The following is a 13,059-nucleotide window of genomic DNA, read 5'->3' as shown; positions in this document are numbered from 1 at the left end:
TCTTTATGCAACATGTTGTTGTCATTACCATGTATATGCGCATATTATACTGAACTACACGTAAATCTATCTATCTATCAATCCATATATCAGAAAACGTTTTCGAATGAGGAAACAGTGGGGACAGTTTTCAACAACGCCACAGTTCATGCAGTTTGAATTTTCAACGATGTTTTTGAAAAGAGATTAGCAATTAAAGTACTGCGATTAGTACGAAGTCGCCAATGTAATACTTGAAGTGATAGAAGCTTCTTGCGGAGTGTTGCTATTTAACATATTTTTGAATGATGGAATATAGTCTGCACTTTGAAAAATGATCGGAAGAGCATTAAAACTTAGAATTACAGACGGAAGAAAAATATATGATAAAATAAAATAATTAAAGTGATAGGATTTTCGGGCTGAAACTTACTGAGAGTTGCTTAACCTATAGTTATTAGAACCAGCGCGACTTTCATAATTAAATGTCCAATATCCAATGTTGTGCTGGCACGACATTATTTTTTGATAGCTTAATGTCTATTGTCCAATGGCGTGCCAGCGCAACTTTCATTTTAGAATGTCCAATGGCTAATGTCGTGTCAGCACGACTTTCATTTTTGAATGTCCAATGGCGTGCCAGCACGACTTTCAATTTTGAATGTCCAATGGCGTGCCAGCACGACTTTCATTTTAGAATGTCCAATGGCTAATGTCGTGTCAGCACGACTTTCATTTTTGAATGTCCAATGGCGTGCCAGCACAACTTTCAATTTTGAATGTCCAATGGCGTGCCAGCACGACTTTCATTTTAGAATGTCCAATGGCTAATGTCGTGTCAGCACGACTTTCATTTTTGAATGTCCAATGGCGTGCCAGCACGACTTTCAATTTTGAATGTCCAATGGCGTGCCAGCACAACTTTCATTTTAGAATGTCCAATGGCTAATGTCGTGTCAGCACGACTTTCATTTTTGAATGTCCAATGGCGTGCCAGCACGACTTTCATTTTTGAATGTCCAATGGCTAATGTCGTGTCAGCACGACTTTCATTTTTGAATGTCCAATGGCGTGCCAGCACGACTTTCATTTTTGAATGTCCAATGGCGTGCCAGCACGACTTTTTTTTGAATGCCCTATGTCCAATGCCGTTCCAGCACGACTTTCATTTTTGAAAGCTCAATGTCCAATGTCCAATTTCCAATGTCGTATGTTTAGCTTACTTCACACAGCTGAATGATGGGGCACTGAAACATCGCCGTGCAAAGAAGGACAATTAACAACTTTAAAGTTAAACTCATCCCGTTTGTCATAAAGTCTGATGGTTAATTTCCCATCTTAACTAAAAGTTGAAATTTAAAAATGAAGCATCTTGATAAGACATGTTTGATTGGTTATTGTTCACCTCTGTTATTATAAAGACTGAGATTTGGTCTGAAAAAATATATTGCCAGCTACTCATTTTTTATTCTATCAGGAGATGAAGGATGGCCTTTAAAACAACTTCCAAATTCATATCTTGAAATCAACATTTGGCTAAATCTTTGCCACGGCAATTAATTCCGGTCACCAAATATTTCCATGTAACATAAGCGTTACAGGAAGGAAAACAATCTAAGTAAACTTGCCCTATCATTAAATAATCCGATTGTAGGCAACATTTGTTTTGAAATATCTTAATATGTCACACAAAATCAATTAAATCTCTGCCACTCTGTTGCATCGGTTAAAGGAAATTTCAAAGCGATTTTAGTTTTAGTACACTATGATAAGCCATGGGTAAAATTAGAGGAATATTCATGAGAAAGCTAAATAATGTGAAGTTTATTGAAATTTTATATTATGTCAGTGTTCATATCACTAACATGGTAGGAACGTTTTAACTCAACAATTGTTTTATGATACATTGAACATTTAAAACTCGCATTTGTACGGTAGGACACGCCAATTTAGCTACATACACCATGTGTAATACTGAATTGTACAGGCAATAAATGTTGCATTCTTTTACTTTGTATAACTTGTGTCATGGCGATGTGGCCTATCTTGGTCGTTACCATACAATAATTCACACTTTTAACATATAAAAGCAATATATGTATGCCCTAATGTATGTCTTTGGAATCGACATTTATGAAATTAAACATTGTTCTCAAAATCAGTTTGACAGGTCAGTGTAAGATTCTTACTGACGTAGCGTGAGTTTATGGTGACGATGCCTCTATTATATCTATTCGTCTGCGCTGCTCGACTATGTACGTCAACGTTTTCTCTAGCACAGTCATTTTCTTATTCTGGTTTTATTTTTTCTGTTTTAAGAAGTTAAGCAATTTCATATTGAGCTGCGACATGAGGTTTCCAGAGTGTATTTGCCTGTTCCGTGACAGAATTGCAAAATGTAGTTGAGAAGTTGTCGTTGTTTTGTGTCCAACAATTATACATCAAAGTCTATCAGAAAGAAAAAAAGAGTCATTATCAGAACCAGGTCTAAGATGTTTTCATAGTTCATATATTATATAAATAATTATATTAAAAATGTAAGGTGCCTAATACAGTGTGGACATACCACGTGGTTTGTGACGTCACATTTAGTTATAACGTGAAGTAAAATACCGCTCGACTCAAAAAGGATTATCGCTGTAAGTGTTTTATTTTTTATATCATTTTTTATAAAACCTAGCGGAGGCTATGCGGAAAAATGTACACTACACTCGGTTACTAAGCGACATGTTGAGTAATTTATAGTTTTTTTCAAAAATCGTGGGCAAATGCTGAAAATGGACAAAATATTGTTTGTTATGACGAGAAGCAAATTACGTTTCTGGTCCAAAAAGTTGTTTATATATATATTCACCATGTTTGCCTTAAAACGGAAGTCTCGGAATGCATATATTCTATCCTCAGGATATATAAATACCTACAAATAAGGCATACAATATATAGAAATATCAAATGTTTGTATTTTGTTATGACGAAAAGCAAAACCTATTTGGTTATGACGAAAAGCAGTTTTTTAGGAACAATTGCCGACCTCTCTCCGTCTTGCAATGAGCCCACTTTGAGCCTGTTTTGCAATGAGCATCGGTTATGTTTTACAGCAATTAAAAGACATATACATATATGACAAATGCATGTCACTGCTAAGTATGTCACTCAATTTATTGATCAGAAAACTTCATGATTCCATCAACACGTTGCATGTTCTTCATAAGCTTACCTGGTATTTTTTTAACAAATATGGAGTTTATGTGTCGTCAGTAGGTTAGAAGTGCACCTACATGTAGGTCACATTAATTGTGTTTCAATTAAAACCCTTAAAACAATTGAATGTAACTTAAAAAAACGTTCATTGAAGTAAACGTTGCCATTTCGTCTTTTTTCATTATCAAACTTGATTAAATGCATATTGATAGACATATGTTAAAGTGGATACTTCAGTGATAAATCTTGATGTCGAACAACTGAAGCAAAACCATGTTTATCGGCACAATAAAGAGGGTCAATGATTTAATCAAACAAAATATGTTCTTTTTTCATAACGATGCGGCCTCCTCTTGCCATGGGGAAGCGCAGCAGGCGAGCAAAGAAAAAACAAGGGGGAGGACGTAATTTTGTTTCATGCAAACATTAAGTGAGAAAAATGTTTCATGGCAAAAAAAATGGCGGATTTAGAATGAAAAGTACTGATTGAGGTACCAACTTTTGCCTGGTAAGTGGACTTTTTCTTAAAATTTTGAAAAATGTATGCGTCCATAGCGATACTCCATTTTGAGTCGAGCGGTATTTTACTTCACGTTATAACTAAATGTGACGTCACAAACCATGTGGTATGTCCACACTGAATATTGATTATGGCATTTAGTGCTGTGTGGCGGTTATAAAAAAATCGTCTCAAACTTGAAACTGTGCAGTTACTTATTTTCTGGCCATATTTAATAAAAAAAATATATGCCTGAACATTAAATTAAACTAATGCGCAGAAGTCGGTGCGAAGGGCGTACGTAGTGATGGCCAATAGACAGTCTAAGACAAACCAAAGGGATTTGAAGATAGGTCGCTCTAATTGCTTTGAGTCAAACGTTGGATGTATTTTATGCTTTCGAAGCCTTTCTTTCCCATAAAGAATTTGAAGCATTTCCCTCTTATCATGATTTCGAAAAATTCCTCTCCCAAATGTATGTGTACCACCAGAATAAACATAGAGTTAGTACTGTTATTACGTTGATAAATATATATATAAACTATACTGTATTCAGATTATTATAAATCAAATTATCTTTACCACTAACAATGACCAGTCATTCACAATCACAATCTTTCAGAATTGTTAACCTCTTTTTCTCTCTCAACTTTATTCCACAAAAATCTGTTTCCATGTTGAGAGCCAACCACATCAAGACTAATTGCTAACACCAGTGCCAGGCCCGCGTAGCCCACAACTTGATACAGGAATGTTTGAGGACCAAAGCTTTCGTACAGATAGCCTATAAGTCTAAGATGGCAAATACCACCCAAAGATCCACCTAGCATGATAATCATCATGCCGAGTCCGGTCAGCTCCAAATGGTAGTCGGCCCATGCCACGCCTGAAGGCCAGAGTGGCCCTACCAAAAGCCCGAGTGGCTGTACGAGCACCCAGTGGGCCATGGTGTTGTGTCTGCCGAGGAGGTTCATGAGGACTGCAACGACGGTGAGGCCGCCAGTCTGGATCACTATCAAAATCCGAATGGACACCCACCTCGCGGCGACTGAAAACAGCACGCGCCCTACCGTAAAGCTTATCCAAAACGTCGTATTTAAGAAGGATGCGTCGTCATTGGAGAACTGCAGCTGGTCTATAGAGAAGCTGCGAATGAAGTTGGCCACGATCCGCTCCCCTCCGCCAGCGTTTGCAAAGTGTAGGAATATCAACAGGAACAGTTGCACCCCATACCAAGCCCGACCTCCCGTGCACGTGGCGGGGTTCACCATCTCAATCAGCGTTCTGTCCTCTTCTGCTTTGGTACTTTTGCCAATAGCTTTGTCAACGTTTATTTCTTGAAACTTTCGTTCTCGAATTTGGAAGAAATAAAACGATAATGAGTGTAAAACAACAATTCCCGCTGAAATCATGTAAGCATATTCAATTTTCGATTCCTTAATTATTAGTGTTTCTTGTGTGGCATCTGTATAGGTTTGAGTCTGGTCAATGTAAGGTATTACAGTAACATTGCTGTTCTTGTCGTCAATGGGCACGTCCACAGTTTTCACAAGGGCGAGGAACGGGTTGGTGTAGAGCGGGATGAGGAATGATCCGATTCCGTATCCAGAATGCAACAGGATCATCGGCATTGCAGACTTCTCCAGCCAAAGTTTAAGAAGCAACTTTTGGCCCGCTGCAAAAAAATATTATTGAAGATAACCATAACATAATGAAGAGTGTACAATGGTTGTGTTTTATAATTCAAGGTATAAGTCACATCTAGGCTAGGCTTTGTCGAGTTTTTTGGACGTGTCCCATCACCGAGGTTTGAATTTGTATTCACGATGGAAGAAGATTAATTTCTCACCTATAATCAGTTAGAATAATTTTACCTTTTAAAAGCCGAAGTAATTTTTTATAAGACAATCGATTACTTTTCGGAAGATAATTGCGCACCTTCAATTGAAATCGCTCAAATGCTATAACGAAATCAGATATAAAAATGTTCAAGAATCTCATCTTTTGGATAACAACATTCCATTCGACGGATGTGAAACTACGTTTAGATATGATTGCATTCCAAAATATATGATGTTGACCGAGTTCAGTTTTCTAGTCTGAAGTACAAATTTTGAATAAAAGAATCCTTAACTCGACGCTTAAATACGCGTATATGCATATATTTTTGTTACCAACACCCTCACAGTGCCATCCAAAAGTCTTGAAAATCTTTATTTCATAACATGATTTTCACCATAACCACCCAATTGTTGTTTTTTAGGATTATTTTCAATAACAAATTGCATAGGACACGTATGTACTTTCGTCCACTAGAGTGTAATATATTGAACCCATATTTTAAAATATTTGTCAGTCTCTTCGAATAAAAATCAATTTGGCCTTGTTTTCAATAAATAAAATCGTTTTGTTTAGAAGTTTTAAACCCATGTTCATTCCTATAAAACATAGTAAGCATTCTTTCTACATTGTTTGGAAGAGAAACCCCAAAACTTTACAAGTTACAAAACTTTGCGTCGATCTTTTAACAGAATGAGTGAACCTCGTTTCCGCAAAACACCCTACGCTCAGATTGGGATGAACCTTTCTCCCACCTCAGATAAGTAGATCCCATAATTTAACAATGCTAGAAATTCTTTTCTCCCACCTCAGATAAGTAGATCCAATAATTTAACCATGCTAGATATTCTTATCTTGCCCACGGGCGAAGATAAAATGCCCGTATGGAACTTCTTTTTAACGGTCACCACATTATAATTACCTCCCTTGTTGAAGACTGTCGTCAGTAGCATCAAGGAAATCTTGTCTTATGGTAATAATTAGAACGCTAATTAATTATTTCTCGCTTCAAATGTCCCCATAAAACAGTTTCCACGCACCATTCAAGAAATAATGCTTCATTTTCCTTAGAACTATTTAAAAAGACCGATTTGACTATTAACATTAACTGGATCACTGCGCACGTATCCATGACAATCACGTGCTATCGCATATCCATACGCAATAGTAATACATTTTTACTTTATTTTGTTTAACTGAGGTGGGAGAAAAAGCATCTACCATAGCCGCTCGTGTAAGATAGGTTCATTCCGACCCTTGCGCAGGGTGTTTTGCGGAAACTCGGTAAACCTCGTTTCCGCAAAACACTCTACGCTCGGGTCGGAATGAACCTATCTTACACTCTCGGCCATGGAAGATACTCATAATCTTACACTCTCGGCCATGGGAGATATGCATATCCGTTGTTCAAGAAACACTATTTAGTACAATGTATGTACTTGTATACTTAAACATGTCGTTCATTGATAAATGGCTTTGAGAAAATATTTTCTTGCACCATGCATAAAATAATAAAAACAACTGTGGCCTTACATGTGATAAAGGTAAAGAAATAATGAAAATATGAGCAGTACCTATGTTTATCACGGACTCCATGATGCCTCCAATAAAGCAGATTGCCCAAAGTAGATTGACGCTTGAAATGTAAGGCACGGCCACAGTAGCGGCGGCGGCAACTTCCAGGCTGACCGCCAACATCACGTGACACCAGCGTCCGAACCGATCAACCAACAGCCCACCCAGGACGCACCCCGGAAACCAACCCACCGTCCGCCCGGAAATAGCAACCGCGATCTGCTCATAGTCTGCGTTTAGTTTCAGAACCAGGTCTTTCTGAGTGGGCCCGTATATTTCCGAATATATACCCTGAAATAGCACCGAAAATAACAAAAACAAAAAACAAACAATTGGAGCTGTGGCGTTTCTAATTGAAAAAAAAAATCGATTTGATTTGTTACAGCACACTACCAAACAAGATATATATATATTACAAGGTGAATTGGAGTGTGGCAGTATCATATACAATTATACCTTGTAGAATGGAGGTAGATTCCATTTTAGTTCAATAGTTCATTGTGTCCAACTTACCATGACCGACCATGCCGCCACGAGAAATCCAGTTTCAATGACCTTTGTCACTGTACTTTTCATAGGTTTCCCAGCATCGTCCTTTTTAGCTCCTAGTTCTTCTTTAGTTTCCATGTTTGTATTTTATATGAATACGTCGTTTTAAATGTTGTGTGTGAAGTAAATGACAGGGAGTTTATCTCGTTAGCATGTTTATAATCACTGTCCAGAAATTGCTACTTCACTTGGCATCTATGGAGTAAGACATATTTTTAATTGCAATGTTCATTAAATATGTCACTCGTGAAATATAGCTTTAAGTGCATACCCAGTGAAATATATTACGATCTTACAAGGAAACTAGTTTGCTTTTATGACGTGGGTAAAAACGTCATTGCCGAAATGACGTCGTGAAAAATGTGTCCAAGCCCTGTGCCCTAACGTTTTATGTGGACGTGAGACTGGCTTAAATTTCGAAACAGTGAAAAATATTCAACTTTGAAATAAAGCAATCTCATTTTTAAAATCATATACTGTATGTAAAATAATTTTTTGTTTCAATTGAGTTTGGTTTGTTTTGTGAAATATGCGGCGATCTTCCACTGAAACGATTTTTTTCTTTTTCTTAAAGGCCTAGTTTAAGGAATGTTTGGCATGATAATCACCTGTTGTGCTAATTGCACTGTTGTCACAGTAGAGGCCAATTTCCTGTGTATTCGTTTATTGGCTCAGGGCCATTTAGTGTCCATTTTTATAATTTATCTCTAAAACTGCACAGTAGGATACTAAGATCGCAGATCTGAAAAAAGGGCTCAAGGCAGGTAGATTAAGATCAATAAACAGAGGTTGTGTACTGTACATAACTTTTTTTATTTTATTTTTTTATTTATTTATTTTATTTACTTTTTTTGTTCTTAAACTAGGCCTTGAAATTTTGTACCTTAAAAGGTTAGAAAATGACCCTTTATTGTATTTTTTTAGAAAAAAAAACAACACAAAATTTGTATGCGAACGAAGTCATTTTCGCTATAATAATTTGCACGGAAGACTCTAGCGGTCAAAATTTTACAGTGAAAATAACAACATGTGAAACAGTGAAACATAATTTGATTTCACTGATAAATCTCTATAAACCGCTGGAAAGCATATAATAAATGAATATCTTTATTTGTTGTGTGGTTGAATGTATATTTTTTAAAGTGTTGTCGTCTGCATGTTTGTAACGTAAAGGACATACTTTATTTACTGCATAACGGCGTAATATATAAATATTGAACGTTATATACCATGATGTATACAAAAAAATATGAAGATGAGATAAATGTGTCATAAAAAAGTGCATTTTCGAATGGCATGGCGTAGTTTGGGATAAAATTGTAATGTTTTACGTATATAACATGAACCTTAAATGCTTTATGTACAAAGCCCACACTAATCTGGGTATATCTCAAATCGAAATGAATTTTGTGATCTGTGGTATAAATTGTTTTGTGTACTGTTCAACAATATTGAAGTATCGCTTGAAGTCTGATTTGTTATTTGACAAGTGTCGTATCTCTCATATGTCCAAACATTGGAGATGCTGTTGTTGAAGTAGACGTCAGACTGTTCGTGTAAGAATATAACCTAGCATGACAAGTGGTAACGGACTCCAGATTATTAACAAATGATTTTAGGACTTCTTTTAAAGCTGCACTCTCACAGATAAAACGTTTTGACAACTTTTTTATTTTTTGTCTTGGAAAGAGCCAATTTTTGCAAAAATCCATGGAAACCAGTTATATAAAACAGCTGAAAAAATCAGATCGCAGATTTTTATACTTAAAAGTTAAAAATTTGATGTTTTATGCATAAAACATTAATTTTCGAACGGAAATATGAAAATCTACGGTCTGATGTTTTGTCAGCAATCTTATATCATTGGCTTGCAGAAATTAACGCAAAGATTTGCTCTTTCCAAGACAAAAGATAGAAATGTTGATAAAATGGTCAATCTGTGAGAGTGCAGCTTTAAAGAACCAAATGCATAATGCAAAAAATGAAGATGATCTTACAAGTGATTTTTAAATTCCAGTACATAAATGCATTTGACAGCTTTGGGAATGTTGACAATCGATATAATGCTAAAATATATGATGTTTTGTTTGAGGCATTTTTTTATTTAACATGAACCGAAAAGCATTAAGCCAATGCACCAATTTCGCTGTAGTCCAAGACGTTCAAATTTGGCAAGCTTTCATAATTTATCAACTCTGGCAACAGAACATTTTGGCTGAAATGACTTGTGGGCGAACATTACCTCATTATTTAATCTATGGAGAAGGACTTGTATACACAACATACTGGTGTTGTTGAGTTCAAAATGCATGTGCACGCACATACCGAATGGTTCGAGTGACATTACGAATCGCATAAAGCATTTACATATTATATTAAATATATGAATGACGCTTTTAGTGAGGTCATATGGAAGCCATTTCCTCGTTTCGATTGAATGAAAATGAAATGTTTTTCCTTTTTGAAGATTTAAATGTCTGTTTTAATTTGCCCGTATGCTTCATGAGTGTTATTGTCTTACAAAACCTATACATACATACCTTGTATAGTGTACGGTAATTGTAACAAGTGTAGGTCACCGTTGTGCCACGATCCTGAATGCCTTGGAAATAAATAAATCCAATCCTTCGCTTCAAGTATCCGATCTCAGTCGTTGTTTGTTTTTGGTTTGATTGTTTTTTCGCTGCGTAAATTACTGAGATATTGCAACCAAAGTTTAGCATTTTAGCCTTAAGTTAAGGTTTAACGAGTTGTGAAACTTCATTAATTAATGTCATAAAATGCTGTCATGTTAATACTTGGATTTTTTTTATTTTGATTTAATTCGTTTTTATTTTTATCTATGCACCAATTTTATATAAATTGGAGGCTTTTAAACTATAATCTTCATCTACTGAAATTGGTTGGATTTAAAGGAAAAGCGCGCCAACTGTTTGCTTTATGACGTCATACAGCGGAAGCTCGTCTGTAGCGTGAATAATGGAGGGGAAGGATGGAAGGAGCTTCGTGGGGAAAATATTAGAAACGGCATGCCTGATCGTCACATGGATGGCCTTGGTAGGTGACCTTTGTTTTTGTTAACTGAATTAGGTTGAGGTTAACTGAAATTCTAAATTGCTTGTGCAACTACTAAGGAATATATGTTATTTTTCCAGGCATTATATGTGGAGATATACGGACCTACGCTCATAGACCTCAAGGACAGACTGCACACAGACTATGAGAAAGTGGCGGTAGCAATTTCCGGTCGCAGTGTTGGCTGGTTCCCAGGCGCGGTGGTTGGCGGCGTGCTGGTTGACCGGTTTCCCGGATATTGCCATCTTATGCTAGCCGTAGTGTTGGATGTGGCCGCGGGGGTGACCGCCGCCATTCCCATGTCGCCTTCAGTCACGTGCTTGTGGGTTTTCTGTTTCATAGGCGGTTTCGTGGAATCCATCCTAAACATATGTCAGTATACCAGTTGTACTACCAAGGAAAGCAGAAATTAATTGCAAAGTCTCATTTCGTAAAATAGTGATTTTATAAACTAGGTGCTCCAATACCTCACACAGCTATAAATAATAAATTCCTTATCTAACCATAATAACCATCAAAAGTATGCAACCACTAATTTTCTTATTACAGCCGGGACCCGGATACTGTTTAATATGTGGAAGGAGAAGTCGGTGTCGCCCCTGATGTTGGTTCATCTTGGTTATGGGATCGGCTCCTTTATTGTCCCTCTCTATGCCAACCCTTTCCTTGCCGACACCGCTGGTGACGCAGATTACGGCAATGATACACTGTATAACAATGGTACGGTTGAAGGCAATGGCGCAATAAAAAACAATGGGACAATTTCTAATACCAGTTTATCCGTTTCTAGAATTGAGTATCCATATGGGATATCAGCGGCTTTTGCCGCGTGTCTGTCTCTGGTCTTCTATGCATATCAAGTAAGGGAATGGAAAATGATTCCACCAATGATGGAACACACCGTGGAAAATGAAATAGAAACAACTAATACAATAAGTACTGAAGAAGAAAAAGGCAAGTCCCTTTTAGAGATGGTTAACCCGGCCTCATGTGCTGGTGGACACTTTTGGTACGGAGTTCAGATATTCTCACTGGTGTTCCTCTACTTTGGAAACATTGGAGGTGGTGACAGAATGATTGGTAGTTTTATCAGAAGTTATTCCATCGACCAGTTGAAGTTCACCAAAGACAGCGCGACCCTTCTCAATACGGGTTACTGGATCAGTTTCTCCGTGGGAAGGCTGGTGTTCTCGTTCTTCGCTAGAATACTGTCTGTGCGTTTACTGATACTGGTTGAGACAGCGGGGATGGCTGTATCATCTGTTATTCTGGTTCTGCTGGCGGACGACGACTCGCTTTCACTCTGGGTGGCCATGCTGGCGTTCGCCTTCTTTGCGTCGGCCAGCTGGCCCACGGGGATCGCCTGGATCGATTACCATATCGTCCTCACCGGCCTTGGGCTCACCCTCCAGACTTTCGGAGCGTCCGTCGGCGGCATTTGTCACATGCGCCTCATCGGATACCTGTACAAGAACTTTGGTCCTAAGACGTTCTTATATCAGGCACTTGGCTATGGTGTTTTGCAATTTACTCTAGCTGTAGCAATGAACATAGTTGGCTCACAACACGGGAGTCGCTATGAAAAAAATAAGAACGATGTTTCAATTCAAGTAAATGAAGAATATGAAGACGACAAACTGTCAACGAAGATGTGATTTGTATCAAATTGATTAAAACTTTTTTTCTTATGATATCATTTTATTAATTGTATTATTTCTTTATTCCTCCTAGTTGCGTACCTCCACACACGCGTACTCCATGCACAAACAAGCACTTGTGTCAAGACGAATAACAATCTATTTCAAGATTATTTTCATAGTGTGTACCTTACTTGTGTGTATCAAATTATAACCATTATACAAAGGGAAGCCTATAGACTACAATAGTTTGTTGTTGACAATTTCCTGCATCAATTAAACAAAAACATTTCACACTGTCGGTTCGTTTAGCCAGTCGTTAAACTATATTTTCCTTCTCCGAAAACTGTTCACCATTCCGTCAATGAGCCCTCCTCGAAGAAACGCAGATGGTCGGGTACTGCCCTAAACAACATAATAATGATGCTGTGAGGTATTTGTACAACAGCGTCATATGGGGGGGGGGGGGAGCATTGAAACGCGGCCGAATTCCGGGTAGTCACATTCATAACTTGTTTCGTCACCAAAAGTATTTTTTAATGTAGTTAAGCACCACATTAACCCAAAGATTGAAGTAAAATGTAAGAATGACAACACTGCGAAACTGATGCCGGGTGTGGCTTGATACTTTTAGAGAGAATATTTGGTTGGTAATAAGGCGGGACACTTATTATAAGTCAGCAATATCTAGCTTCCATATTACAG

At 37.4% G+C, this 13,059-nt stretch overlaps 2 protein-coding genes across 2 annotated transcripts; one reads left to right on the top strand and one right to left on the bottom strand.

Annotated features, from left to right (window-relative positions):
- Positions 1–4,287: 4,287 nt before the first annotated feature.
- On the bottom strand, positions 4,288–7,720 carry LOC128215674 (sodium-dependent glucose transporter 1-like). Its single transcript, XM_052922332.1, has 3 exons — positions 7,607–7,720; positions 7,093–7,384; positions 4,288–5,354 (listed from the first exon to the last, which is right to left on the bottom strand). Exons 1-3 carry the CDS (start codon positions 7,718–7,720, stop codon positions 4,288–4,290), a joined length of 1,473 nt encoding a protein of 490 aa, XP_052778292.1.
- A 2,785-nt stretch (positions 7,721–10,505) lies between these two features.
- LOC128225145 (sodium-dependent glucose transporter 1A-like) lies at positions 10,506–12,648 on the top strand. Its single transcript, XM_052935188.1, has 3 exons — positions 10,506–10,699; positions 10,798–11,089; positions 11,267–12,648. The coding sequence occupies exons 1-3, from the start codon at positions 10,622–10,624 to the stop codon at positions 12,370–12,372; spliced, it is 1,476 nt and encodes a 491-aa protein (XP_052791148.1). The 5' UTR covers positions 10,506–10,621; the 3' UTR covers positions 12,373–12,648.
- Positions 12,649–13,059: the final 411 nt, after the last annotated feature.

This window comes from Mya arenaria, chromosome 2 (genome assembly GCF_026914265.1).
Source record: "Mya arenaria isolate MELC-2E11 chromosome 2, ASM2691426v1".
In the NCBI taxonomy this organism is placed as follows: domain Eukaryota; kingdom Metazoa; phylum Mollusca; class Bivalvia; order Myida; family Myidae; genus Mya; species Mya arenaria.
Note: the sequence above shows the minus strand (reverse complement) of the source record. Positions and strands in the feature narration are given on the sequence as shown.

What these genes read in the sequence shown, in the direction of transcription:
- LOC128215674 (XM_052922332.1), bottom strand. Translation starts at nt 7,720, where the DNA reads ATGGAAACTAAAGAAGAACTAGGAGCTAAAAAGGACGATGCTGGGAAA. An exon ending in TGGCGGCATGGTCGGTCATG is followed by an intron (nt 7,385 to 7,606) that starts GTAAGTTGGACA and finishes GTGCTATTTCAG; the next exon opens with GGTATATATTCGGAAATATA. An exon ending in GGAGTCCGTGATAAACATAG is followed by an intron (nt 5,355 to 7,092) that starts GTACTGCTCATA and finishes ATTTTTTTGCAG; the next exon opens with CGGGCCAAAAGTTGCTTCTT.
- LOC128225145 (XM_052935188.1), top strand. Translation starts at nt 10,622, where the DNA reads ATGGAGGGGAAGGATGGAAGGAGCTTCGTGGGGAAAATATTAGAAACG. An exon ending in TCGTCACATGGATGGCCTTG is followed by an intron (nt 10,700 to 10,797) that starts GTAGGTGACCTT and finishes TTATTTTTCCAG; the next exon opens with GCATTATATGTGGAGATATA. An exon ending in GGAATCCATCCTAAACATAT is followed by an intron (nt 11,090 to 11,266) that starts GTCAGTATACCA and finishes TTCTTATTACAG; the next exon opens with CCGGGACCCGGATACTGTTT.